Source organism: Pholis gunnellus (assembly GCF_910591455.1).
Source record: "Pholis gunnellus genome assembly, chromosome: 6".
Taxonomy (NCBI): Eukaryota; Metazoa; Chordata; class Actinopteri; order Perciformes; family Pholidae; genus Pholis; species Pholis gunnellus.
In genome coordinates, this window is record NC_136532.1 from 666,903 (window position 1) to 694,129 (window position 27,227).

General features: G+C 42.6%; 1 protein-coding gene across 1 annotated transcript in view; it reads right to left on the bottom strand.

Moving 5' to 3' along the window:
- The window catches only part of LOC306697015 (zinc finger matrin-type protein 4-like), a gene marked incomplete at its 3' end in the record, with an annotated part of 113,103 nt that extends 88,376 nt beyond the window's left edge, over window positions 1-24,727 (bottom strand). The window contains exons 1-2 of the mRNA XM_079160753.1: window positions 24,521-24,727; window positions 2,078-2,179 (exon numbers count right to left, since the gene is read on the bottom strand). Of these exons, the coding sequence (XP_079016879.1) occupies window positions 2,078-2,179; window positions 24,521-24,607 (189 nt within the window). The 5' untranslated portion in view covers window positions 24,608-24,727. The remainder of the gene's footprint in view (window positions 1-2,077; window positions 2,180-24,520) is intronic.
- Between the last annotated feature and the right edge of the window lie 2,500 nt (window positions 24,728-27,227).

A 27,227-nucleotide genomic window follows, 5' to 3' on the forward strand; every position in this document is an offset into this window, starting at 1 on the left:
GGGGGGGGGGGGGGGGGGGGGGGGGGGCTGATGTACTGGTCAGGTCTTGCTGCTTCCTCACCCCGGAGGAAGCAGCAAAAGCACCTACTTGGCAATATTTCAGATTTAAACCCAATGCTAATGGTGGATCTGATAACGACAACGAGGCGATGTGGAAACTTTATCTGATGAAGGTGGCAGCATCTGGAGGCAGCACCTCTTATCTACACACACACACACACACACACACACACACACACACACCTTCAGGAGAAAGGGCACACCAACGAGAGCGATTCTACCAGGCACAGCTGGGATCACAAATGGGGACCACAAACATCGCCTATTCCACCAGACGCACCACGGCGAGGCAGCCGTCTGCGCTGCTCTACTACAAATTTGCACCCGCAGCAAAAAGCTAGACCAGAAAAGCCAGAAACACATTCCAACGTGTGAGAGCTCTGAATTAAGGTATCGAGCGTCACCGGCAAATATTGTTTCTTCTAAAAATGTCCGGTAAACGGTAACACCGGTGTTGTCACAGGTTTATTGAACGGTGGATTTGTTGAAAAAAACAAAACAGCTCTTTTAAGGAGCTCTCAAAGAACCCAAGCAGCAATTAGGATTCTGTTGAGAGAACTAATTCCCCACAAACTTAGCACACAAGGGGAGGCTGGAGTGGAGGATGGAGCTGTGGCAGCAAACGGCGTATATAGGCATTAGTATTTCGGCAGAGTGGTAGTGAGTAGCAGTGATGGGTGAGATTGTAATTGCCCCCTAAATAAGATCGGACAGCGGTAGAGAACAGCTCATTAGCGAGCCAGGCCTTGTGAAGCATGAATGAAGCAGCTGAAGCAAATCAGCGAACCAAAGCGCAACCCTCCGAGTATCGTTAAAACAGTAATGGCTAGCGAATCAAGCACACGTAAAGCTTCAGATATGACAAACCAAAGGACATTAATATACTCGGTCAAACACAAAAAATAGCCCAAAAAAAAAAAAGAACACAGAGATGACTTTAAAACCACCTCCACATTCAGAGATCGCATGCTATGTGTTCAACACGCAGCCAGCCGATCTCTGCCTCCAGGGCCGCAGACAGCTCTCCAGAAGTGCCGTCCTCACAGCGGAGCTGTGAAACAGGTTATTTGCAAGACAATAGAGATATGGCAGCATGGTATCACATAATTAGTGGAGTAAGGGATCGTTGTCGATCTGTGATCCGTACTGATCCCTCCTCATTAATTACACATTAACGTTAACCATCAGAGTGTGAAATAAAGTTTTACTGACATCGTTATCCGCCAATGTTCAGTAAAGTATGACATCATTTGTTTTTCTAGTCGCCTATCACTGATAATGTTACATTGTAAACAACCAATCCGAGTTAAAAATGACAGGAAGAGAGCTAGTAACCTGGCTAATGGACAACGAATTAGGTAAAAGGATAATATATAGTTGATGGTTTACACTGACTTCAGAGCTGTTGAAATGATGTTTGGGAAGGTGGCAAATAAGTCTGCAGCCTTGTAGACCAGCTGTATAATCAAACAACAAAGGGATCTGTATCTGCCAATGTGGATCACCAATGATTACAATTAGTATCGGCGGCAAAGAAAAACATGATCAGGGATCTCTAAAAGTCTGCTCCCTTTTTACTTTTGTGCTGATCCGTGACTACGATCTGAACCGTGAGTTGTATGATCCGTTGCACCAAGACACACAATGTAAATGGCAATGATTTATCAATGTTAAAAAAAGCCTTTAACATCTGTGTTTCACAAACGACGCATGCATACCACTTGAATGATATATTATGTTTAGATCAATTCAGTTCTGACGCTATTATGTCTTCATTTCTATTGCAGCTCTCGACTGAGGTCTGATGACAATAAAGAGCGGGGTAAACTCAGGTGTGCCGTGTGTTTTAATAACAGCATGTCAGCTGCAGGGCTCAGGTGTGTAGTTCAGCCAAGTGTCTCTGGGCTCGGGGGGACAGAGCCAGAACAGCATGAACTTAGGCCTTTCATTATTGACAAAAGAATGCAGTGTATCAGAGTCATGTGAGGTAATGCAAGGGGGGGGGGGGCGTCTTCACCTCGTAATGGGCGACCCTCTGGGATTCGGAGATGAGCTGAGCGCTGCACACTTTGCAGTAGCTGTCTGTGAAAAGCCCTTGGTCCACCTCTGTTGACTTCATCTGGAGAAAGAGACAAACACGGACATGGTTACCGCTCCGGACGATGTGAACACGCAATGTTGACCGGTTAAAACACAAAGAAAAGCCTGCATTTTTTTATTTTCAGGACCAAAGGTCAACATGTGTCAGAACACCTGATGTTTGGGTAAGTTGAATCTCTGGAATGAGGTCAAATCTGCAGGTCTGACCAACAGGACCTCAAAAAAAAAAAAAAATGCTAAAAAAGGAAATCGATATCAAAGTTGTGTCTACAAGATTTACCATCTGCAAAAAAAAGAAGAAAAAAACGGCCAGCTATCACGCAACCTTGCTTTGTAAGTCTGCAGGGAGCTGAGGCAAACCGAGCGAGATGTAATAGAGCAAGTAAACAATAATCTCATGGTGTACCTTCATCGTTGTCAATCAATATTTCATCACCTCATGCATTTCAGTTAGTGACAGACGCTGAGCAGCAATGAGTGAGAAAAAAACATTTCATATCAAACATTGCACTAAAACTTACAAGCAGAAATTATACTTTAGGATGATGAATAAATAACAATGACAGAACAAAGTTGTTTTTTTTCCTGGAAGTTCATTAACGCGTAATGAACTTGTTGCCGTGCGTCGGAGAATGTTGGGGATTCAGAGAGCGACGGCTGCTGAGAGCTTTCGTTGCCCTTCTCCACAGACACAGCCGAGCCATCTCTGCTTTCTATTACTAATTCAGCCCCCGCTACCATCAGGGGGCTCACATTTCATATTTGGATGCAGTCCGGCTCGACGCATTCTCACTTACGCAGGCTCATTAGGAGCAGCACAGATGAGAACTGCAGTCGTGTAGGTTTTAAAAAGAAAACTTTAGAAAGAATATTCTTTGCTGAGAGCAGACACATTGGCCAGGAGGAAAGAGCTTTTATAAGCTGATGCTGACTGTTGTTGTGGTCTGTTCTATTTCTCATTAAAAATGAAACTTTGAAATGTTCTTTTAAACTAAATGGGACCAACACATCTTCACAAGCGCACACGGCTGGTAGTTGAGGCAGTGCACACGAGACACACTGCGACGCACTTTCATAAATACATAAATGGTGCGTTACGTGGGTCGGTGCCTCAAACATGTTGTTTTCTGCTAGGAGCTACAGGTGCAATAAAAATTACACAAAAAATAAAATATCACAGCATAGTCTTCAAGTCAAAGACAAATGTGTGAAATTAAGGAATTTGAAAGTTTACTTTTAAATTATTTGTTTTCACTTGTATCACTTTAGCAGCTTTATCACTGAAAGCAACTAAAGAATGTGTGACCGTCATCACGGCCAAAATGATTGTGACTCACGATGCTCTCCGGATAATCCTCGAAATGTGCTTCAAACTTTGAAAATGTCTCTAAAACATCATTTCTTTGTGAAGAATGAAATACTTTTCATCGCACAGATGGGACACAGTACGCATCCATTTTTTTAGTTAACGTCCTATTTGAAAAACTAACATAAATAAGGTCATTATAAATCATAATGTCCCCCTGCAAAAATGAAGAAGAAATTAATTAATTTATAAAAACAACGTTGTAGGACTCTTTCATGATAATTGCTGTATTCTTTTATATTAGGCTCTATTTTCCACTTCATTATGTCAAATGGTACAGAAAACAATCTAATCAATTGCATCTGTACATATAATTTACCCTTCACTGAAGAAATACAGGAATTATCTTTTTACAGAAATACAGGCATTACAACAAAAATAAAGTCCAACTGGCATCGTGGAATACAGTCAAGCTGTACAATTTTTTGGACCCTTTTGAAGTAAAAAAAGCGATAACCTGAACAACACTGTGGCACTTTTCTGTCACCAAACAGTATAGATTGCCCTGTGGCCTAGAGAGTGAGACGTGCCAAACCTTGGTCCTTTTCAAGACAGATTGAAGTGCAAAAAATGTCAGCATGCTCAAACTCTTCCTGGCTCTGCTCGTTGAGGTGTGAGAATGTGCCCACTGGCACAAAACACTCTCTCGGAAGGAAGGCTATTTGCAGGTATGCACAGAAGCCTGCGTGCAACCCTGGAAAGGCGAGGTGTTTCTCCTGCATGACGTTTCACCACAGCAACCTGTCCTCACCGGCTTCAATGAATGGAGGAGACGCGTACATCTTCAGCTCTGCTCTCACACACAAACACACCAACACAACAGAAGTAACCACATGGATCTCTTCTTTTGTTCATGATGTGCTCATATATTTTAGTAAAAACCGCAGATGATAAAAAATAACTCCACCCCCTCCCCCTGGGGATGGATAATCTACATCTCATCATCATTTCATCTCCCCTCTTCTTCTGTCCGCGGAGCATCATCTGAAAGGAGTCGATTGTAGTGACAGAGAATTATCACCAACTCTTCAGATCCCCTCAGCTCTAGGAGGTGTTTAAGTGTCATTCAGCTAATTGTAGGAAAGCCAGGGCGAGGACAATAAATGACATCACCAGTGTTGCCAATTACACAGTACATTTTCGAAGCAAAGATGTTGATTGAAGACCGTCTGTAGAGCCCTCGCTTTCATCTTCAACGTTGGAAGACTGAAGAATGGCGTGTCAATCACTCGCCATTTTGGTGAAACCAGGCGGCACCCTGGTTTCACCAAAATGGCGAGTGATTGACACGCCATTTTCTTCAGTCGATTCGTATGCTATCACAACGTCGCTCTGCGACATAAACCCATCCGCGTGAATATGCTATGCTCAGAGCTAGTGACGTAGAATAACGTGCTACGCTCAGCAAAAGGAAGAGCGAGTGACCTACTTTCACGATTTACGACTTTCACCCAGGAGACTCGTGTTCATGTCGTGCGACGTTTGCGACAGCAGCGTTTCTGGTTGGATCAAAAGCATTTGTTCTGGAGTAGCCGCGATCAGCTCCGCACTGCAACTGGAACACAGCCGCCTGCTCCTGTCCTTGACGCCAAATCTCCTGGCACGTCATAACTCTTGCTGCTCTGTGCTGCGACTCTGTTGCTGCCGCTGTCGAGAGCAGACGCTTTCAAGTTATAATTGTAGCCTCCGTCCTCCGCCTGAGGCTGGAGATATACTGGCTTACGTATGCGTCAGGTACACTGACTATGTACACAACCAATGCTCTAAAGGATATACAGGGCAGCGTTGCATGGAAATGTTTGCAATAACTGAAAGCAGACTCTCTAGTCATGAAAGGACCTCTATTTCACATTCTTGACACCCCCCCCCCCTCAGGTAGACACTGTTAGCTCTGTCAGCACTTCCGCTGTAGATTGCACTGTTAGTGCTGTTAGCTTTGTTAGCTCCGTTAGCGATGGGCTGCCGGCTTCCCGTCGACATTAGAAAATGCTCCTAATCTCAGATCCTGCAACTTCAAAGTCATTCGTACACTCAAACAGCAATGCAATACACAATTTTGAAAAAGCAACCTACAGGGACTAGTAGCGGTAGAGTGAAATGTCCACGCGGGTGTGGGTCTCTAAATCAGAGAAAATACTTTGATTTCTGCATAAACGTGGATTTGGTTGACATGAGAGCCGGTTCCCCCCCACCAGGTAACGGCGTGCAACACCATGTGCCGTGAAAGCTTGTAAATTGTTTTGGTTTTAAGGCCTGCAACTTCTTGTTCACCTCACACTATTTTCATCAGCCCTGCTGTCAGCAGTGTACTGCCGAGCACCAAACAGCAGTTGGACAAAGTTAGTGACCAGCTGGTGCATTTCGCTGATGAACCTCAAGCACACCTTTGGCCTTTCTGTGCTGATGTTACTTGTGATGACAACAGGATGACCTTTAAGTTGCAGACTTTCTTTTAATCTTCAGCATTTTAGCCTCACCTCTTCAGGACATGGCATGACCTCGGCTGTGAGGTACTGCAGCTCGGAGGCCACAGACTGACTGGAGGAGGATAAAACATGTCAGGGGGCAATGTCTATGTCTAGGAATATAAATGATTCACTACCGACGCTCTCCTCCTCAGTCTTGAAATCAGTTTGAGAGCAGCTTCAGATTCTACAGGACAAACAACATAAATGAGCGGCTTTGAGAGCTCTATCAGCTTATGCAAATGTTGGGCCCACTGCCTGCTTTAGTAAGGGTGCACCGCTGCTGTAAATGATTGATCACCCTAACTTCTGTGAAGAAACAGAAGCATCGTCGACAACATCAGCAGCAGCACGAGGAGGTGCTATAGCAGCAGCAGCAGCCTGGGAAAGAAAACAACTCTTATCTTTGATTTATTTTCGCTCAGGAAGCGTTCATTCCCAGTTGTTTCATTGTTCAACTCTGCATTTTCAGTTTGAGACTGAATTGTCGAGCTCTAGCAGTGTGAAATGAGCAGATAAAGAAAAAAATAGAAATGTTTGTGTTTATTTCCCTTATATGTCTCAACAATGCATCATTATGGCGGAAAATAAGTATTTAGTTGCATCCGTTGTCGAGATATGACCTCAGACCCTAACTTTATTGTTGGTGTAAAGTCCGTAATCGTGGGAGTTTATGCTATTGTTGCTGCATAATGCACAGCTCCGCAAGGACTACAACTGGTTATTAATCAATCTTGCGGTTTTGGCCACCATTTCTATCGGTCCTGATAACATTGTATTTACCAAACTAATGTGTGACAGGGCAGGAACAGTCAGACCAGACAAGCCAAGAATTTAGCCAAATAATCTTAACCAGCGGTCCCCACCGTGGAGTGTTTGAACTGTTCTTTGTTGATCAATGTGCTGTGTCAAATGTCCTCCTTGTTTGTTTTTATCACCTCGTCCTGTGTTTTTAGTCCAGCTTTAGTTGACTGAAAGTCAAAGCTCATCTTTCATCTTAAGAACACGTAACTATTTAGGTATTGTTTTTAGTCAATGAAAACGTTTTTCAGACACAAACACATTTCAGCCTTCTTTAGGCATCAGATTATACTGAACATTTCAGTCAATCTATTCCAGCCAGAGTGTCACTTTCTCCCAAGCCTGGTTGTTGTCAATGTCAACTTAAACTTGAGTAAGTCAGTTAGTCCGAGGCCTCCTGACTGCTCACTGTGTGCCGCTACTGTAGTCTTGATGTGACGGGCCCAGGTTACCTCTTTTTCTCGACAGAAATATGGAGAGATTTATACATTTTGTTCAAGTCTTTTTTGTCAACAATTGCATGTTGATTCAGTCGCAGTTAGTGTTTAATGTTGTCAGTCTCGTCATCACCTTATCTTCTTCTCATCGGGAAAAGAAAGGTTGTTGACGAACACAATCTGTCTAGTTTTTGTTAGCGAAATTAACACCGGTTGACCGGCTGACACTAGGCAACTGGGTGAGGGCATGTGAGTTAACATCGTCAGTGAAAATCACTCAACTTTGGATTGCCAGGCCAACCTAGAGCCGTCTGAGGTGCACGGCCACAGAGGAAATGAGCTGGGCGGGGGCTAGAGTCTCAGAGCAGTCGTCCCTGACCCGCCGAATTAAATCCGCCGGGCAGACTGTACTGACTCAACCCTTTGAGAAAATATTTTTGGTTCATTACGAAACGGTGGCTAACTATGTTAATGTGGTCGAAATCTTCACTGAAACTCATGCCAATAGATTTTTTTCGGATTGTCTCTATTAAAAAAAAAAAAAACTTATAACCTAATATAACATAATATTTTTGAATTTTCAAAAATCCTGATTCGGGTACAGCCCTAACAATGCCACTGCATTCCCAGAACTTAGCGATTAAGTGGAACAAGGAAAAAGGATTGATGACCAAAACTACAAAAAGAAGACCCAGCATCACCTTCTCCTTGTCCTTTGAGTGTGTATCACTCCGCAGCACCGCAGGGGAAGCAAGGTAAGTCCTGCTGAGTGTGAAGTGCAGCTCTCCAAAGAGCAACCGCTGCTCACTGACTCAACATGTCCCTCTCCTTGCCGATCAATTCATTAAGATAATGTATTTTACTGTCAGACACAACAATGTAATTGCAAGAGGTTGAATCTCTTCTAAACGAGATGCAGGGAAAATTATTAATTTCCACCTGGTGTAATTAAATAAGGAGAGGCATCAACATTGTAAACCGACAGGATGTTCTCTGCACAATTCAATCATCAATATCTGATCAGTGCAGCTGTTGTTGACATTGTTACAGCCAGGCTCCTTCAGCACAGCACCGTGAGCTCATTGCTGAAGTCGTATTGCCACTTTGGTGAAGGAGGAGCACGGGACAGAGAAGTCATAGAGGGAGCGGTGCAGAGTGCCTCGCGGTGACGATCAAATTAGCAGGATGCCAGCTTGTTTCTCACACCTAGTCAACACTGTTTACCATCTGTCTTTGACTCTGACGGGCCGACAGCAAATCAGCTGTAGCCGGCTGCATGGAGCTGGACGCCCGAGGCTGGGGGGGGGGGGGGGGGGGGGGTTAAGAGAGCTGATGATATTATTTGAATTTTTGAATTTTAGTTTCTTCCTTTTTGCTCCCTGTTAAAAGGTTTTTTTGGGGGAGTTTTTCCTCATCCGATGCAGACAAAGGATGTTAAAGCCCCCTGAGGAAAATTGATTTGTGATATTGGGTTGTACAAATAAAATGGAATTGGAAAAAAAAACAGATCAGACAATGGGAGGGGAGGAGTGCAGGGGTGAAAGGGAGGTCACAGCAGCGAGTGCCCAGCAGCTGTAAAAGGTCAGTTTTAATTCATTGGGTAGGGTGTTACGTTGGGAACGCTAGACAAATCCCCACATAGACGAACTGGACTACTGGCCTTTCCAGTTGGTCACCTTTCAACTGAGGACGGCTCACATACGGAATTCTGATCACCAGCTCCACAAGGCGCAGCTCCTGTCTTGACACGAAAGACTGACAAGTTTAAAGGAGAACAAATTAGGATTCGATTTTAACCTCATCCATGACACCAACCGATTCTGACCAAAAGTACTATAAACCTAAGGACACTCCAGTCCATAGTACACGTTGAGCCTTTGTGCAGCACGCACGCAGGATGTGTTGCTTATGGCGGCTCCTCTTCATCTTGACTGTGTGAAAGAAAAGGTCTGTCATTCAGAATCAAATGACACAGATCAAAGATCACTAAATTGTGCTAAAGCCCAGATCAGCACAGTCACGTTCTGTGTCTATTTTGTGTCCTTTTTTGTGTGTGGGTTAGCTGTTCCTATTCAAAAGTGTATTGTGGATATTGAAGAATTCACAGCCACACAAGCAGCTCTGTGAGGTTGTACTTAGGCACAGCAATGCTACGAGTTATATGCTAATGTCTGCCCACCAGTGAGGCTGATGGGAATGGCATTACTTATGCAAATTTCAATGTTGACCAGATGATGCCACTAGATGAGAAGTCAGCGAAACACCAAAGTTATTACTGTGGAGAACACAAATATCTGTACCAAATCCCATTACAACATTTTCCCCTGAATCAAAAATGTCAACATGCTGGTAACACTGAGGTGAAAAGTCAGGGGATCACCAAGTCACGAAGACATGATCTGGAAACTATGAATACCAGATTCATGTTACAGACGTGAAAGCAGAAGTGAAAACTGTCTGGAGATCCCCAAAGTCATTAGGATTCATCCACTGGGGAATATGAATTATGGAAATCTCTCAGTGCTAATCCCTGTTGAGATATGCTAGTCAAAACCAAATAAGTAATCCTGCTGGTGACACTAATACAAATCCAGAGGATCAATCAAGACATTGGCATTCATTATCTGGGAACCATGACTGTACAAAGTGTCATGGCAATCCAACCGATAGTAGTCCTGGACCAAAGTAGTGGACAGACAACTGACATTGCCATATACCGCCGGTACCTTGGCTGAAAACACAGTTGTCTTTGCCATTTGGCCTGGCTCTGCCTAATTCCACTTAACCTTTTGTACACCAAGCAATAATCTCCTAGACCCAAAGCAATATGGACACCAAATGTGTCTCTCCTTAGTTAATCTAATCTAATGTGCTACTGTTTTCACTTGGGTTGATTCGGCACCTCCCACGCAGGGACCTCAGATTCCTCTAGTGACAAGCTGTTGCGGCAGATCGGCCCCAGACTGTTCTCTCCATCATTAAACTGTCAGAGAGCTGTAGCACAGAGCACAGTGCTTATGAAACAGGAAACAGAGGCATTTTAAGGTCATGACTGACACCAGCCCTAAACATCTGTTTCCAACTAGAGGTGTAAGAAAATATCGATACACTTGAGGATTGAGATATTATACTTTGTGATTAGGGCTGCAACAACGAATCGATAAAATCGATAAAAATCGATTATTAAAAGAGTTGGCAACGAATTTCATTATCGATTCGTTGTGTCGGCGATTATTACGCCGCTCAATAAGTGGCGGAGATGTTTGAGTGTTCACAGCAGCAGGAATAACGGAACAGGACTCCGGTTCTGTAGCTGACGCTGACCGGCGTATAGACGTTGCCATGACAACACTGGAAGTTGATTTACACGATTTGTATTATTTTCGCGTCATTCGCGCCGGCGATCGCGTTTGGTCGCGTTTCATCGCGTTTGGTCGCGATCGCCGGGGACCTCTTCACCGGGTTTGGGGTGTGTGAGTGAACACCAAACGCGATGAACGCGATGAACGCGGCCGGTATCTCCGGGGACTATTTGTGTTCATTCGCGTGCATCGCGCTGGACGCCCCGGAGAGGGGGCGTGGCTTATCGGCCTGAAAGCCGTTCACTGATGGATCGGCGCGTGTCTGGGTAAACCCGCTGAACCCCACTCCTGATATTAGTCCATTTATTTTTTTAAATAATGACTTTAACAGCTCAGGGATGTTCAAGCAACCTGTTTGTGCACTTTGTGAAGATGTGTTGCTCTGTGAATGTGCACTGAGGCTCTGTTTTTGATTAAAGGGTTGGAAATTAATGCTTTTTTGTTTTTAGTTTTTTTTATCCGATTCATCGATTAATCGAACAAATAATCGACAGATTAATCGATTATTAAAATAATCGTTAGTTGCAGCCCTATTTGTGATACAGTACCAATTCTGTATTGATGTTTTGTTCATAGTTTACAAGATTTGTGGCAGACAGTTGTTCAGATTGCACAAAAAGTAGTGCTATGATGTTAGATGTTACAGGGATTGTGATGAACACAAATGCAGATGCTGCTGTTGTGACTGCATAAAAAAGTCAACTTTTTTTAAATCATAATTTTTGTGTGTTCTTTCTTTGCACAAAGGAATCTAAACATAAAATTTTAAAAAATCACGATTTATTGCCTTGCTTAAAGTATCGCAGTATAACTCAATATATTTCAATCATAACTGCTGTGTTATGAAACCACTGATTCACAAAAACAGAGCTCAGAGTCCGTCATCAAACAGGCATACATTTGATGTTCAGTTTATTCATCATTTTCACTGTTTATTTCACACTGGATAGGCAACAGCAACCAGGCAGTTCTATGACAAAAAAACTAAGACTAAAGCCAAGCCAACTTTTACCTAAAACATCATCACTGGAAAACCCAATGTCAATACATGAACATAACTGAGCTACAAATATATGGAGAAAAAGAAGAAGGGATTTGCCACAACAGAGAAACAACCCTTTTGGGAAAATTGATCAAATGACGCTTTAAATTCAGGATACCATTCCACTGAGTCATCCTAAAGCACTCCTACAACACCACTTTCACTTGGTCATTACTGAATTTAGGAGATAGAGGTCTTTATATAATTCATAACAAAGAGACTTTAATTCAAGCAGTATTAAAGAGGCCTATAAATTATGCAGCAGCTTAGATAGAGCCTTTGCTTTTGACTTGCAAGTCCTGGGAGCCAATGGCTGTCCCTCAGGTAATTGAAAACGCAACCAGGTTTCCATACTATAAAACAACAATTTGAATTCATGAATTCATGACATGTGTTATTAGGAAGCTAAAGACACGGCAAAATGGTTACATTATTCACCTAAATGATTTGAAATAAGCTGCGACATTACAGTGAAAAGTCACAGATGACAGCAATGTTACATGCTGGGATAGGAAAGCACTCCCTGTCAGAGCTTGGAAAAAAATGTGGACTTTCAAAAGCAGTGAGATACATTTACATGGAATGCCTTATGCAGTTGCCCGATCGGGCAAGTGAAAAATAAATGTGATCTGTATGATGTACGATGTTCACGATCGGGTGATCGGCATTAATGCTTTCTAGTCGCCGATCCCTGATAATGCTACATTGTGAACCATTGCATTTAGTCGCATATTGGTGCGTTCATGCTCCAAACAGTAAACATTAGCGTTGGGTGAAGGTAAATTACAACGTTATCGTGAATGTGTTCAAATGTAATCTAGTTTTGAATAAATCCAGTTGTTTTAAGGACATGTTTTCACAGAAATATAAAACAGATATTAGAGATGAATTATGACCTGTTTAACTTCCTAACACTAGCTTTAAGCAGCTTATAATACATAATTAAAACTACTAATGCCCCCAAAAATGTTTAATCAAAGCAAATATTTATAAGAAAATACAATCATTTATTTCCTAATCATTTGTGTTTGTATGCAAATAACAATAACAAAGTAAAAAGATAACATTTTAAATTGTTTACTTCTTTTTGACTGATTGTCAAAATCCCTGTTAATTTATTCATTTTTTAAGATGCAGAAAATGAGCTTGATAGCTTAATTTGTAAAAAAACGTATTCGAAAGAACAACAATCTGTACGTTGAACGAAATTGTTTATAATAGTGTTTGATTTCCAATCATCTTTCTGCTGTGCTTTTGTGTGCTATTCACTGTGCAATGAACTACAGTTTAAGATTACTTATCAGTTTATCTCGAGTCACTCACTTTTGATGATGTTTATTGGTGAAACTTCATTTTTTTCTTTATTTACATTGTGATCATTCAAACGTTAAACTTATAATCTACAACAATCTACAAAAGTTAAAATCAGTAAAATCATAACATAAAAATTACATTGTAAAATTTCAAGAAAGATTCTTTACTTAAAAAAATGTACAGTATCTCCCAACTGTGCTATACTAATAATATTTGTGCATTTTTACAATTTAATAGCATGCATTGTCATGGACTAGCACTACTAGCAACTAGCACTCACAATATCAACACATGCATACATAGATACAATATTGAGCCACATGTACAATAGGATTAAATTCAATATTAACTGCATTCTGTCATTTAGTACTTTGGCCATTCAATCCTTGCTCAGATAGACTAATGCTAATTAAAACTATTTTTAAAATGTCTTTAAAAAATGAACAACCCATTGAGAAATAATGAACCAGACCGCTTCTCGATACCCAGAATAAAATAACCTTCAACAATATAGTATAGAGCTGTTTAATGGAGAATGATGATAACACACGCATGATAGTGGTTACTCATAAATCAGAGTTGGTCTTTCATGCCATATGCAGTACTACAAGTAGTGAAACTGGCTATTAATCATAGCTACTCCACTGATCATTAGTATCAGCTTGATGGAGAAGTGCTGTAAAGCTGTGGCTTTGAGCTACTGTCACAAAGAACTTCTGAAGCGCTCAACGCATTAAAAGTCATAATGAGGTCCTGTTAAAGAAAAGGCTCATAATGTGCATATTTCTCTTGAGGCCAGTGTGACGTATTAGTGGCTGTTGGGAATGTGCCTCAAATTATGCAAGTCACATCTAATCTAATTACAGAGCGTTTGTGCACAGGACGTCCCTCTTTCCTCCCCGGTTGAGGCAAATATGGGCAAGACAGCGAGTGATGCCCGCTCTTCCTCGGCCTCCACTTCACCAGAAGGGCCCACACACCAACGTAGCAGCACCGTCATCCCTACCATAGGTGACGGGAAGGCATTGCCTTCAGGTGCAGAAGCTTAGCCCATTAGCTCTGATGGTTGTGTTAGCATTGTTAGATGTTGGTACAGTTAGCAGTGTTGGCTCAGCAAATTCCACTAACCGCCACCCTTTTTGGCTCTGCCACCTCCTCGATGAGGACATCAGAGGTGAGAACCATGTGCAGACTCCACGGACACTAGGGTGTTTCCCACAAGAACTGGCCCGCATCTTGCAGAGGGTAGTTTCGCTCAGCTAACACCAATTACCTATTCATGTCTCATTGGCAGGAAATTCAACAACATTCTACGCTACGCTCTGCCCAAATCAGGCATACGCGAGCAAGTGGCCGTTACCGGCATGTTGGGTGTTCAGCTGCTAACGGAGATCGCCGCCATGCTGGACCTCCCGCTCCAGTCTCTGCTTGTGAGGCCAATAGTGGCACATGATATCATGACCACCTTTGCGGACCCGGAGCCAGATGGTTAAAATGTTCCGTAGGTCATTTTTTTTTTCTTTACCTAATGTACAGCAAAAACCTTAGCGAACTACGGTAGCTCGCCTCGCACGCTTAGAGTCTTCCCATGCACCTATGTGTGAGAGGCTCGCCAGAGGATGGAGTGCGGGACGTGGCTAGGTTATTGTTTGTATTTAACTGCTTCTCAGGCCTTTCTGCCGGGGCCCCCATGCATTCCCTTCAGAGTGAGGACGGTTGAGACAAACTAGTCTTTCACTCTCCCTGCAAATCCTATCACCCCACCTCCCACAGATTGTCACTCTGTGTGGGAACATCTCTGTGTCCCTCTTTCCACCTGGCTGAGCAGGACACTACGGATCGTAATCCTGCCACCCACCTCTTTCTTTCAGCGGCACAGTCCAGACCTGTCTCTCTCCATCCCTGCTGAGAGGATAGCCCTTGAGGTGGAAATGGCTGCACTCTTCAGGAGGGAAGCCATATCAGCGGTCCCTCACCCTGAGGCATGGACAGGGTTTGTCTCCCCATAGTTCCATGTGCCCAAGAAATTGGTGGATGTCACGCCCATTCTGGACCTACAAAGTACCTTCATTTTGTGCTGGAGGACAAAGTTTTCAGTAGTGCTGCCTCTCATTTGGTTACTCTCTGGCCTAAGAGGACATGCCTCTAGGGAATTGCGTCATGTATGGCGCTTTCAGGTATGTCTAATTTGCCGCCTCTTGGTCTTCCACTTAAACTTTTGAGAAGTCACATCTCAGGGATATGATTGCGGATTCTAACAACAGTGTTTTTACCAGCACAGTCACACACGTTTGGAGTAGGGATGGGAATCAATATTTTATTGATACATTGATTCCATTATCAATTCGTCTTAGCGGTCCAATTCTTTATCGATTCCCTTTTTGATTACTGCCTAATTGTGGGTGGAAAAGAGTACATACATAAAAAAATAGCAACAGTCCAAAAGTCAGTGTAAACCGTCAATAATTCCAAATGTTATACTTTTACTTTGTTATTGTCATCCATAGTGCTTATTTGCATAAAAACACACATGGTGTTTGTAGTTTTAATTATGTATTACAAGCTGCTTAGAACTAGTGTTGTTCAACATTCTGTTGCTGTGAATACATCTCATAAAAACTGTTTCTATTCAAGTTTCTCTGCAAAAACTATTATTATTTTTGAACACATCGTGATAACATTATAATTTACCTTCTCCCAATACTCATTTTTAATGAAGAGAGCAATGAGTAATGAATGAATACATCATAATGTATCTCAATGCATAACTGCTGGCTCCGTTATTTAGCCAAGCAGGACAGTGCTGCCCACCTTCTGCTAACAGCTGACATTACTCCTGTTTCAATACAGATTTGTTATTCATAGTGTAGCATTGTCAGGAAAAAATAGGGTGCGTGTCCCCAGGTTTATGAGAACCACACTTTTGAATGTTCTTTTTCCTCTTCACCATGGCCCCATACAAACCTTTAATAGACAGAATACTAGTCTTACCACTCATCATGTGTCACCAGCTAAACTTCTATCTTAGAACAAAATTAAAATTAATGTTTTTACTGTATGATTCAACAAGACACCCTCAAACAGTTGTTGGGAATCTCTTCATTTGAAATGTGGTAATATATCATTTTGATGATCTGGCCTGTTTTATTAAATATCCAGTCTGGGCCAGTGTGGTCGTACAGTAGTTCCTCTCCGACCACAACTCCATTAAAGTGTTCTCTAAATCACCCTAATGAGCCGTTAACCCTGCTGCTGTTCACAGCTGCTGAAGAATTGATTTGTCCTGGAATTTTCTGCAGTTTTACTATTCCATAATCATCAGAATATTGTTCAAGAAGATAGAGGTTAAAAGAAATCTTTATGAAGCAGCTCCTTAGATGCAGATGTATCTTTCTATCACTAATACATCATACATTTTTGCAGGGGGGCTTCAGTATAGCAAATGAAAGCAATCCAACAAAATGTGCACTCTTTACAGGCAGTGATGATTAAGTTGTCAGAGGTCATGGGCTTCCACAATTTATTCATATTCTCAAAAAGTCCTTTCTACACCACCTACAAAATTCTCATTTTGCCTGACTTGGCAAGTGAAACAGATGAGTTTTAAACACCCAGCGCAGCAGAAAGAATCAAGCACTGATATGGTACAATAGCAAGAATTGTACATTTTAAATGAATGGTTGTTATCTTTGCTGACCTGTTGCTGACAGTGAATGATGATAAGGAATAAAGTGGGCATCATGAATTTTGGAGGGCCTCCAATGCAGCTCTCTGAGGCCAGATATTACTGTTAAACCCAGTGTAGGCGAGAATCCTCATGCTGAAACAGATGCCATCTAAAAGTCTCACACTGCCTGTAGTGCTGAGACAAACACTTTTCAATCCTGAGTGGAATACAGTGAGATATGCAAGTGAGATTCTGCATAAAACTGCAACTACAGAGCAAGCAACACGCAGTCTTTGTAACTATTCATCCCATGTACAATTAAACTTCATTAGCCACACTAGACTGTATAGAAGTAATGGACACCCATTTTGCTGTTTTGCAGCCTCAAGTTTGTCATTTTGGCCGTCACCATGTGGATTTTTGGAGGGTGGAGCTAAGCACAACTGAACGATGAATAAGGCAATCTTTACCGAGGTAATCGTGTGAGAAGTAGGGACATTTTTTCATAGACTTAAACTATAAATTCGGACTTTTGTTTTCAGTCGCCCCCTGCTGGCCATTTTAAAAGAATGACTGTTTGGGGCACTTCCGCATTGGCTTTACACAGACGAAGGTAAGCAATAGGGATATTACGGTTTCAAGTTTCATGATAAACCACGGTCAAATTCATGACAGTTAGTATAACCATCTCAGATTTTAACTATCATTAAAACCATTTTGATTACCGCCAGTGTATTGCAAGCCTGGCGCAACGTTAGCGAGTGTGTGGTCCAGAGAGAGAGGAGCTGTGTGTACGAAAGAGAGTATGAAGTCAGCGAGTTCCTGTGTCTTGCTTGCCACCTTCTGATTTAAGTACAGATGTACCGATTGCAAATTTATTGGCCCAGTCCGATTTTCTATTGGGAGCGCATGGCTGTTTGAATCGCGTGCCATTACAGAGCGGGCCAATTGCTTGGACCCTGAAAGTGCTGCTAGCAGAGAAACGGTCATCGCTCATTGACTACAGGAAATTCAAGACGAGTTTTGTTGTAACGTTTGTATATCCAGCATCTAGCAGGAAAGGTGAATGCGATCAATGAGTTGTGGCCTGTGAAGGCCTGCTGAGAACCTCATGTTAGTCTCAGGCGACAGAAGCCCTGAAGCCCCGCTGCTGCACCAATCACTATCTTTTGTTTATTCAGAGTTTATTAATATTGAACTGTCCAAATTGCACCAACTTTGACGCTGCACATTCTTGGGTCCCAAGCAAATATAGCCCCGAAGTTTGAAGTAAATTGGATAGATGGTTCTTAAGATATGTGGATACACACACACACACACACAGATTCCTTGCTTTCTAGTTAGGAGACAGGAAAAGCTGCAGGTAAGAGCAGCTCTCTGACCTCCCTGGGTTCACTGTGTCCCGCAAGGTCAATTGAATCTGTTACCTCTATCATCAGCACCATTTTGTCCAGCTGGTGCTCCAGAGCCAGTGAGAGACTCCAACATTGCTGCTGTGGGCCAGCCAGAGGCTGCACACTAACATAGCAGAGACTGTATTTCCTATCCCAGAGGCCTGTGCACTGATCTGACTTCCATTCTGTCCCCCTATCATTCTACTGATTTGTCTTTGGGGAGGCAAACGCAAGCCAAATTTTAATGCCATGCCTCGAGGTCAAAACAATGAGCAGTTACTTTGTGTTTGCTGCTAAGTGGCCTATTCCCATGCAGTGTGACCCAAGCGCCGCCCACAGATTTGCTGAGTGAAAACATTAACACGGGCACTGGGCAGACTGCCTGCTCTTCAGTAGTATAATCAGCTTGGTGTTCAGCCAGAGCAGACATTTAGGGCAAATGTTGAGTTGGTGGGACAATAAAATCGTGACACTGGTCGGTCTAATGAGATTAATTATTTCCAGTGCCGGCACGACATCAAGCGGAATGATTCAAACTTGAATGATCCACTGTGGATGAAATATTACAACCTGAATATTACAGCACACACCTGTTGCAGGAGACTGCACATCCAGTAGCTCTTAGATCGTACCCACTACAGTGAGCTGTTACTCTTTCTGTGGCTCACTAAGTCTCATTCACAAAGCACTTGACCAAAAGGTGAAGTGTGTAGATTCATATATTGAGTCAATCTAAAATTTAAAAGACTCTCTTGGTGCAGCAGAAGCCAATCGGGGAATACAAAATAATATATTTTCTCTTGTCGCGTAAAATACAACCACTAAGCTATCCAGTTAATTCTTTGGAGCGTTACTTTACTTAAAGGTCATCAGGTTATCTATGACTTGTATTGCCCGCTTTTGGTGATCAGTAAATGTCTCAATTCTAACAATAGTAGGATGAGAGGCAGTTTACATGCCATGGGTAGCAGTAGCCTAAACGGTAGAATAATCTGGTTGATGGATGGTTTGTTGAATCTTGTAAATTCAAAGGGAAAACCTACGACGCCAGTTGATGACATGGGCTTCATAGATTTACCAGGAGGGTTTAATGAAAGACACTATTGGGTCGCATTATGGAAAGTATGATAAGTATGCTCACAGTATCTACTAGAGACCATCTAGCAACAGAATCACACCAGCAGTGGCTAGCAGCATAATATAAAGTATATTTAACATGGTTCACTCCCATCTGGGTGATATCTAATCCACTTGATCTGCACCGATACCAGCCCAGTTATCAGAATAGTACATCATTTCTAGGAGATAACAGTATGATTCCTGTGGCAGAATCCAAATGTCCCCCCCCCCTTGTGCAGACTCACAGACTTAACAGGCACATTTTCGGGAAGTCCTTGAGGGCCTACGGCTGTCCAAATCCACACCTCATTAAGTCTGCAAGGGACTTTTGTGGTTAGCTGGCAGACCATGGATGCCCAATATAGGTGTGACAATGTTAATTACACAACAATAATTACAGAACAAATGACCTGCATGCTATATTTCATATTTGCCATATTTATATCTGCAGACATGTGATTGTTTGATTATAATCTGTAAAGTGTGACCAGCAGCGGTTGAGTTTATCTAATCTCTATCAACAGATTCACATGTAGAATCTGTAGCCAACCAGACCAGATTTTAGCATGAGAGGGGTTCTGGTTTCCGTTTGTCGTCTGAGTATTAGTGATGAATTCTGTTATAACAGGGTTTTTCTTGAATGCAGGTAAACAGTCCGTGTGGAGAGCAAAACAGGGCGGAACGCATTGGCCGAAATGCAATCTCGGAACCCTCCAGCTATTGTCTGACAATGATTTAGCTTTTTACTGGTTTAAAATTAGCTTGTAAACTGGCTACTTGTCTCTCAACTCCATCTCTAAACTCGCATCTCAAGTTGCAAATCGGACTGTCATCAATGAGCGGCGCTCAGAAAAAGTCTTATACCAAATACCCATTGTATTCACCGGAACCCCAGAAATATAGCCTCTCGCCCCCAAAGGATTATCTGTTGTCAGACCAATAGCCAAAGGGTTCCAAGATTGGTTTCTATCCAGCTAAGAAAAGGAAATCAGAACTTTCTTTCATTTCCATGAAAACATGTAAAGTTTGAATCCCCCTCTCATATACTGCTTTTTATATCCTCCTGGTGCCCTCAGACTTTCACGGTGAGCAATTTAAGCATGTTAGAGTACAGTTTATCCAAGTTTGCAAGGCCTCTGCCTGCGACTCCATATGGTGGATTTGGATGCAGCTGAACCCTCCTGCATCTGCTGCATCCAGGTCCACTATTATTTTTTCTAATCTATCTCGCTCAAGTCCTCCAACTCTGTGGAAGTGCAATACTAAATTGCTGGACTCCTTCAAAACTACCTGATCATTTGCCTTATTGATTTAAGATTGTTTGAGTTTTTTCTGGATGCTTCATTGGATGTCTCTTTTTAGATACTACAAGTGAAGGCAGTTTGCATGCTGGTTTTGAAATAGATACATGTTCTGCAGAGCCAAGGTCTGGACCCTTTTAAGCGTACTTGCTATTCTGCCATTATGAAAAACTGGAAGAAAAGATTCATCACCTTTGATAAAGCACACATTTTCCCTCTGTGATGCGGCTGACTTTGCTTAGTTGTTTGCTTCAAAACAACGTCTACACTCTGTGAAAATAAAGGTGTTCAGCTGAGATTATTGGAGCTCTTTGTTTCTTTGTGTGCTATTTATAAAAATCCTCAGACCCATCTCGGTTAGCCTTCTGTGAAAGAAATAATAGCAACAGAACTGTGAACAACTGCTGCGAGAAGGCAATGGAAAGCAACAAAGGAGAAGGGCAATTTTAACTTCACAAAAGCAAACAATTATTGATGACACTGAAGCACTGAGCTTCAAAGTCTGTTATTTATAGGCATCACAAATTACAGACTGCAGACATGGGAATAATGGAAGTGTTGGGTTTTTTTCCCACTCTTGAAGTTTATCGAAAATAGAAAGGATGACTGGAAGGCCTGAACAGACGCAGGATAATAAAGAAAGGGTCGATGAAGGAGCTTTACTATCTAAGGCTGTTGGTAACGCGTTTCTGTTTAGCGCACGACTTTCATGTGGTGTCTTAGAAGAGAGCCGAAGGGACAGAGGCAGGTTTGTGTCGCGGCAGGAAGTTTGAACGAAAAGCTTCTGTGGTGCCGAGATGGAGCCATCTTGCGGTTGAGAGGAGGAGATGGTGACGAGATTGTGCAGCTTTAAATGAGGTGGATTGAGATGGAGCTTAGAGTGCCTGCTTGTGAAATGCTCAATATTATTTTGATCATCAGGCAGCAGACTAAAACTGATCATCCATATCTGGATCTTAAGTATGTGTTGAACGGGTGCTGCAGGAGAGCAGGAGGGCTTCTCTTTTAAAAGGAAACATATAGTGTTCGAACAAAGTGACACCTACTGTGCCCTTATGGCGCCTAATAAAAGATACTTTTCTATGTTTCTGATGATGAAACATTTTTTGTAGTTTGCTTTACAGTTGATGTATTGCTCCATTCCTGATCTCCTCGTTCAACACAAGCTCACCCTAATGCGTCAAATACTGTTCCGCAGCTTGGTCCGTGCTCCAAAGCTTCCAACTATGACACTCGACATACCCCTGTATCAGTTTTGGACGTGTCGGGGACGGCATGTCAATCAACGTATCCTCATACTGCGGTTCGTATGATATCCTGCAAAAAGTTCCTCCAAATTTTTTTAGTGCGTTTTCCTATGAAAGCTTGTCAATTTCAGCTCGTTACATGCATACGGTCTTTTCTAAATAAACGTCCATCTTCACAGGAAACTGGCTTTAGGCATCAAAACCACTTGGTTAGGTTTATGCAACAAAACTACGTAGTTAGCTTTAGGCGTAGAGAGTGAATTACTTAGTTGGGTTTAGGAAAAGATCGTTGTTTGGGTTAAAATAACCACGCAAGTGCCGTCACTGAAGTACGCAAGTTACGTGATCAAGAACATCAGCGTTGACTTCTTGTTTCACACGGGGAACAAACTGCGGTCTCCTGGCTGAAAGATGTCTGTTTATTGGACCCTTCCACATCGTTTGAGATTATGTGGATAACATGCGAAAGAATTTCGGAGGAATTGCTACGAATGCTTGATGTGTACAGCCTGGCTTGTTACATGAATAGCATCTTTTCAAAAGAAACTTTTTTCCTCACAGGACGTTTAGACAACAAAAGCACTTAGGGTTAGGAAAAGAGTGTGGTTGATGTTAACTTCACTGGCTAATGACTGAAGTGACTAGTGAGTAACTAGCGGCTCACAAGAGACACGTTACTAGCGACTCACGTGAGTCGTGGGACTAACGGCACTAACAAGTCATATGAATAAAGACTCATGTGACAAAATGTTAACTTCTAATTTTAGTTTTGCAAGTTTCAAGTTACAATCGTCAGTAAAACTTTGTTTCACACTGTGATGGTTAACGTAAATGGTAAACTGTGTAAATCCGTGGTTCACATGCGTGACGAACCGTGAGGGGTGATGCATGATGTTCAGAGCTTTGTGTAGGCGGGCTCTCCCGGCTGTATGGGTTGTAGCTGCTGCAGCTGTGGGCCAATCACACAGGGCATTAAATCAAAGAATGCTTGCGGTGATTGGCTGCGACCAACCCTTACAGCATTTTCTTTTCTAAATCTTGCCACAAAAAGGTTCGAATGCAGGTATTGATAGACTTGGAGAAGTTTCAGTACTACATGTTACTGGACTATTTTGGTCGAACAACATTAAACATCATTTATCATAGTAAATTAAATATGTTGGGGTTTGGGACTGTTCCTTCAACAAATAACACAGAAAAGGTGAAGCTTATATTTTCACAACTTTGACATTCTATTAATCAAACAATTATCCGATTAATCAAGAAAATAATCAACAGGTTAATCTATAGTGAAAATGATTGTGAGTTGCAACCCAAATTCTAAAAACCAAAGTGTACATCCCACCAGGTGAAAAAAATATATATATATTGAGGCTGTGCATGGGGGGGGGAAAGCAACCATTTTAATGCTGCATCAAATGTTTTTAAATGCCACCTGAGAGACATCAAAGCAACATGTTTAACCACTGTGTTCTTTATTTTGTTCGCTTTTTTCCTGAATGGCAATTTAATGATGGAAAAAGAAAGAAACAGATTTAGATTTGGGGTTGTTTATGAATTAGAGCTAAAAATGATTGGCTTATCAATCTTTTAGACAATATATAAATAATTAATCAGCAACTATTTTGATAATCAATTAATTGTTTCAGTTATTTATTTTAGGAAAAAATCAATGTGCTTGTTCCAGCTTCTGAAAAGTGAAGCCGTCAATATGGGAGATTATACTGGACAGCTTTCCCTCTTCTTGAACATTTTATCGATGACGTAATTAATCAATCTAGCAAAGCAATAAAGGACAAATGATTCAATAATGAAAATAATCCGTAGTTGCGGCCCTAACATGTTCCCAGGAGAACAGCAATTTATCCTTCAGCAGTCCTCTCTTCTGGTGTGCTATACAGATATCAATGGCACTCGAATGATGACCCATACGAAAGGTGGTGAACTATGACCTCCAGTCTACTACATCAACCACAGATAAAAGGAAGAAAAAAAACAATGTAGGAAAGTTGACACGATGACCGACGATGTCAGTTTATGTGATGAGGAGCTCTAATCACAAACTGTTCACTGTTCCAGAGGAGGAAGGTGAGTTTAGCTCCCTCCGCTGCCACTGTGCTTCTGATCCACTTTAAATGTCACCTTGAGAGAATCCACAAGCCTGGGATGACGTGTGTGTGTGTGTGTGTGTGTGTGTGTGTGTGTGTGTGTGTGTGTGTGTGTGTGTGTGTGTGTGTGTGTGTGTGTGTGTGTGTAGAGGGAGGGGGAGTCACTTTGCTTCATATTCGTCTCCGTTTGTACATGGTAGAAAGGTAGAAATGAAAAAGCCAGACTGCAGAAGTGACCTAATTTGGAAACTCTGGCACAGATTACCTGTACAGAGAGATGCCTTTGCTTCAGGTGTGCAGAGGTTTTAATGGCACTGGATCGCATTCTGCATTTCTTGACAGTGAGACCTCTGACAGGAATAGTACACACACACACACACGCACGCGGTCCCGCCGCTCTCCACCTTGCACGAGCAGTTACTTAGAACGTGCGGTCAACCTCACCAGCTGCTCCGCTCACTTTTACCCCCCCCCCCCCAACATGTGCATCCCATCGCGCCAGCAGCCTCCGCTCCGTCTCCCGGTGGCACGCAACAAGAATCTCGGCGAGGAGAGGAATCAGCATGCAACACGACAAGCATGCCTTCCCCCCGCAGTAAAGCATCTCCATAAAGTCACACTCACTCCCTTGCACGCACGCACGCCTCGCGGATAGTGTACAGAGGAAGAGAGGAGCAACAACAAATGCATAATAATAGGAAGACGGGACTGACAAGTGCAATGCGAATGAAGTGTACCTGTAACTCCACGCGGTAGCCCTGGTAGAAGTGTGTCGGGAACACCGCCAGCTGATGTTGCACTTGGAGGGAAACTGTGTAATCCATTAACCGGAGGATGCTGAAGAGCCACGGACAGAGCGGGAGACGCGTCTACTGTTGGCGGCGGTACTACACCGTAGTACAAACAGTCCAACGCTGCTCTCCGCCCCGCTGCGCTCCCATTGGCCGCGCGGCGCTTAATTCAGTGGAGGCAGAGAGCAGGAAGTGGAAGCTCACCTCAGCATCTGGTCTGCGCCCAAATCACAGAGATGAGGAAAAGGAAGATGCTTTTATTATTAGCAGCCTACCGTTATTGTCCTCTGTATATCATCATCATCATTATTAGAGGTAGTAGTAGCCCCATATCACGAATCACAAATTAGAATAAAGGAAGGGAAGGAACCCCCCCCCCCAAAAAAAAGTACCTGTAGAAGTAGTCGTAATAGTGGACCAGTAGTAGTAGTCTTAGTGGTAGTAGGCCAGTAATGTCAATCCAATCAAACAACAATCTAACCATGGTAAATGTAATTACTGAATTCAAACTGTTATCTTTTACCGTCACTAAAAAACAATATTATTGAGAAATCTGTACAACACTAAACTTGTTAACGTGTATGTTAAACATTATTATCAAACATTGCCAATATATAGAATGTACAACAAAAAATGCTCTAAAATCTTACTGTACACGGCACAGCACCAAACAATGACGGACACATTCAGCAACATTTCGGAGCTACAGAAACAGATATTTCCTGTAGGAGTTTGTGGTGACCAACAGAGAACTAAAAGGAGAGTGACTGTTGATGCTGCTCTGTGTCTGCTGGACGTGCAAAAAGGCCCACTCTGCATAAAACTTTATAGCAGGATAATATGTCAGTGTTGTGTTTACAGCTTGATGTGCTGTCCCCTAGTGGCCAGAAATCGATTCATCCAGGATCATAAAAAAGTTAGTCTAATAACACCTGAATGGGCCAATAAATTACCAATCATGTGATATTCATTAAGCATAGAATCATCAGCCATGTAATGAAACAGGTCAGCTAACAACAAAGAGTGCAAACACTTTGCCATAGCTCAGGGAATCAAAGTAGGTACATATGACATGAGCCATCGCAATACAAAAATAGAGACTGAGCATGATCGTTCCTTAAGATGTTCATCATTGTAACCATGACGAGGAAACTTCCTAATTGTAACTAACTGGTCATTTTACCCCAGACAATGCTTCTTCTACTAACACTGAAGAGTTCATGCACAGTGTTTTGGAGGTGCCTGGTTTCCACATCACACGTATCTAAACGACATGTGGAACTACGATCGGCTTCCAAACTGGGGGCGATGTCCTGGGCTGCAGATACACCTGCTGTTTACTTTGCACGCACGTCCGCTGCCTCGCGTATCCCGCGTCTGTTTGGTTCAGTTGTGTACGTCCTCGGAAATTAAGACAACGATTTGGCGCAGTCGCATGTATATCTCCGGCCTTTAAAAGCCTGCTGGTACGTACACGGGTTGAAAGTGATGTTTGAGGTTATCACAAAGAAACTTCAAAACACATTTGTGCATGGAGGAGGGCTGAAGTTTAAGCTATACAGTAATATGTTTACAGCACAATACTGAACGGAATAGATTTAAATGAGCATAATCACGCCTTCATAATTGCAGTGCAATGCCACACCATGTAAAATACCCAGATGTGCTATAATCAACACCATTTTACAAGGTCTTATGACCCATAGCGCCTCTTCCTTCGAGCTCTGCATCAAAATGTGGGTTGAGGATTTTAAGGCGGGTGCACAGCTGCAGGCCAACATTTATGTGCAAATAGGGTCGGAGATGCAATTTGCAAATATCTCCACTTCAGATTACTTCAACTAGGTCAGAATACCAGGTCAGTACAGAATTGTACTGTGTGTGGTGGGGTGGGGGGGGCAAATGTCTTTCATCTGCCCTTGAGCCCAGGGCCCACGGTGCAGATGGCTAGACTGTCACAACAAGCTATGTTTGCAACAGGAAACATGTCACATCCTCGGGGGCTTCTGTGTGCCACATTTCCATTTTTCGGCATTCATCCAGAGCGTCTTGCAGTGAGCGAGCAGGTAGGCGCCTGGTGGGGTAACTGACCGACAACTGATGCGGGAATCAAACCCGCGACCTTTTACATCGGGAATGGAGTCGGCCTCACCACTGTGCCCGCCATGCTCCCTGTGGAAAAATGGGCTGTTTGATCACAGCTGCATGGTTGGCCACCAAACGGAGCTGTGAGAGGAGAAAATGTGTCAGGGCCAGATGATCTACTTTTGTTCATGCGTAGATCTCTTGGCGTCTCATTGCTCAGTGGAATATATTCATGATATGCGTTTGTGGCCGAGCGCTGACTATTAATTCTTCCCTTTCTTACATCGTTTCCAAAATTGGATTTCCACCTCCTTCATAAGCTGGGCATGTTAAGCTCCGTATTTGCATCGAGTCGAATGTATTTACGGTGCACTTTTAATCAGGATTGTCACAAAGTGCTGCGCTTAGCAACAAACCACATATGCAAAGACTCCCATTGAGTGCAAAAAGCACCAACTCCCAGTTATCTCTATGAAGCATGAGCGGGAGAAATATAGGTCATTCCTAAAGGTTGAGGTTTTATGGGTGAAATCCCTGCCTCTGGTAACAGAATACAATTTCACCGGGC